The 3,153-nt window shown below is 38.0% G+C and overlaps 1 protein-coding gene across 1 annotated transcript; it reads right to left on the reverse strand.

Annotated features, from left to right (window-relative positions):
• Positions 1 to 231: 231 nt before the first annotated feature.
• Positions 232 to 2,905, reverse strand: LOC108489956 (uncharacterized). The gene is made up of 2 exons (XM_017794726.2): positions 2,627 to 2,905; positions 232 to 2,198 (listed from the first exon to the last, which is right to left on the reverse strand). The coding sequence occupies exon 2, from the start codon at positions 1,890 to 1,892 to the stop codon at positions 375 to 377; it is 1,518 nt and encodes a 505-aa protein (XP_017650215.1). The 5' UTR covers positions 1,893 to 2,198; positions 2,627 to 2,905; the 3' UTR covers positions 232 to 374.
• Positions 2,906 to 3,153: the final 248 nt, after the last annotated feature.

Genomic DNA, 3,153 nt, shown 5'->3' on the forward strand with positions numbered 1-3,153 from the left:
GCATGTTCTCAAAAGAAGAAAGACCATACCTGCACCTAATCAAGATTAAAAAAAAAAAAAAATCCACCCTTGGATTATAATTACGGTTTCTAGTCCTTCTCATGAAAAAACAAAAACCTTGAAGCCAAGTGAAAACCCCAAACTCCAATTTCATGATCCATAAATAAAAAAATTAGATTAAATGCAAGGTTCTACATGTATGAAATCAATGATTATGTCAGCAAAGATGAATTCTTAATAATATCAAACTACGCACGGCAAGACCAAAAAATAACCATATAATCTAAAACGATTGCAGTTATAATTTCATAGATTTCCTCATGGAATGAGGTTAGTAAACAATGAAGCACCAACCACTAACATCCTTACATGTATCACAATATAGATTCCTCCAGGTCCATGAATGGTCGTTCACTCCACGGCGAGGGCCGAAAGCAGACACGTACCTCATGCTCTTCAGGTCCTACGCGATGCTTGGGCACGATTATCTCAAGCAATGTTCCCGTCTCATCATGGTATGCTTCCAGTTTAGCATTTTCCGGAATGCGGTTCGGTAGGGGAATTTCTCGAATAAATTCCCCCGGAGGGCAGTGCTCAGGTGCTGGATCTGTTAACTTAAACGTCCTATCTTGTCTCTTAATGAATGGCATGCAGGCTGTACTCACACATGATATCTTTACAATTCCATGTGAGGGAGTATTTCTCCAAGCAACTTTCACCCTTGGAAGATCTGAAAAGGGCAAGCTGACAATGATCAAAAAGCTTTCATCATCTTCATATATTGTTTTCGCTGCTGTTACAGGCCCGTATACGTTCTTCATTACCCCACTAAATTCATTCATCCATGTTGGCTCGAACCGGTGAATTTTCATATCCAAAACTCCGTTAGAATGCAAATTATTGGGTAAACAAGGATCTTCATCATTTCCATGCCGGAAATAGTCCTTTTTTCGTTTATTACAGACAGGTGATAAATCCATCCCGTTACCATTGCTATGTTCTATCGGCTGAGATGATAGGTTTAAACCAGTACCGTTAAGCAGTTTTCTAGTGTGGGCATTTAAACTACTCTTTAAAGTAGCAAGGGGGCGCTCAAGCTCGAATTCTGTGCTCGTAAGGTTTCTCCAAGCTGCAAAATCACTTGCTTCAGGAGGAATAGAGAAGTTTATATCCCTGCCGGTAAGTTCTCTCCACCTCCTCTTCTCTTCATCATCGAGATTCGAGAGGTTTGGTGATGGCACAACTTCAATCCCATGTAAACATTGAGGATTAGAAAGACCCCTGTAGTGTTTCCTCTGCATTCTATGAGATCTAACAAAACCCTTACCAACACTAAACGGAAACGGGCGCTCCCCTTGCCGGGAGTGACCATTCATGTAACTCCTCAACTGCATCTTACCAAGTGCATTTTCGGGCCTTTCCTTGAAAACCCACATATACATGTTCTCCATATCATGCTGAACCAAGAATGCATCTAGCTCCAAGTCCGACTTGTCATACCCAGACAAACCGTTGCTGTCCCTGATTACCTTAGACTTTGACTTCCCACTCAAAACAGGCTTGAAGTAGAAAGTAAAGAAAAACCAAGCACCCCATACACTATCAAGACGCTTGATACACTTCTTAGCCACTTTCGGGACACTGACTACCGCCTCGTAAATCTGGGGAGCAAGGCTAACATCTAAGATTTCACATGAATCATTCCAAGCCAAAGGTGGGGGGCTCGGTTCGGATGATAACGGGAGATTGATATCAGGTGGCCGAGACAACAGCATAGATCGGTTCATCTCTCTCTCCAATTCATCTGGTAGGAAAGAACCGGAATCCATAGACAAAAGTGTAGATGGGTGATCAGTTTCCATTGACAAAGTAGTGAGAATAGCTTCCCCCATTCTTTTTCTCTTGCTCTTTTAACTATTTCCTCTTTTTTTTTTTCACTTTTATATATAATTTGAAACACCCCTACCAATCAACAAAAGCTCTCTATTGACATCTTCACAAATCAAATGGAAAATTCCAGCCAAATCGTATATTCATACACCAATCAATCCACAAAACCACTGGTAAACCTCATAAAAATCTTCATGATTCAATTCCAAGCAATACAGTATCCACTAAGTTTCATCAATCAACCAAATTCAAACTACAGCCAAACATGAACAAGGGCAGTAACATTGATAACACCAAAAAAACCCAACCTGAAAAAAAAAACAAAAACGAACACCCAATTTAATATCAAATTCTCTATATCAACATGGAATCAAAATAACAAAAAAGACGCTTCCTTTATGACAGACAAATCGCATATCAAGGCCGAGTCAAGCTAATGTTTTTATATCTAAGATCTAAAATACCCTAAAAAATAAAGATTCAAAATTCTCACTTTCTATCGATTTTCTTAGCCATCAAACAAACAGAATATAAACTCAAAAAGAAAAAAAAAAGAAGAAGCAAATCCATGATTCTATAAGAACCAGAATCCAATAAAATCCCAAGAGTAGAGAGAGCCGCAAAAAAAGGAGCAGATGTGAAAGGAAATCAAATCAATCACAGACAAAAAAAAGAAAAGCTAACCCTAGAATAATAAAAGAAAAAGCAAAAGAAAATTGAATTTTATAGCTATTACCTAAAATAGAGGATTTGAATCCAGAGAAAATTGAGAGCTTGAAAAATGATGCCCTTTGAGAGAGTGAGAGAGGGAGAGAGAGAGAGAGAGAGAGAGAGAGAGAGAGAACGGAATCTGTTTAAAGAGACGGAGTTGAAGAAAGGAAGGGAAGAGACATCGGCGCCGTTAGGTAACGGAGACGGTGACGGCAAACTTTTTTTTTTTGGGACTGAGAAGCGAAAAACAAGGGTCAAACGAGGCGTCCCTCTATGATAAAGTGACAATTGCTGAGGAGCACGTGTCAGTAAAAGAGTTAGAAATACGCGCTTTATATTTTTCAAACTTTAAAAACCATTCATTTATTTAATCAATTACTTTTAAAAGATTAGTAGCTAAGCATGGGTTTTTTTTTTTTATCAAAATAAAATAATTTTGAAAATAGGGAGATTAAATAAGGATATGATTTTTACAGTGAAAGCTTAAAAAAATAATTATCAAATATTTGTTATATATTGAAATAAATAAATAATGTGGGTGTCGCGCAAACA

Source organism: Gossypium arboreum, chromosome 5 (assembly GCF_025698485.1).
Source record: "Gossypium arboreum isolate Shixiya-1 chromosome 5, ASM2569848v2, whole genome shotgun sequence".
In the NCBI taxonomy this organism is placed as follows: Eukaryota; Viridiplantae; Streptophyta; class Magnoliopsida; order Malvales; family Malvaceae; genus Gossypium; species Gossypium arboreum.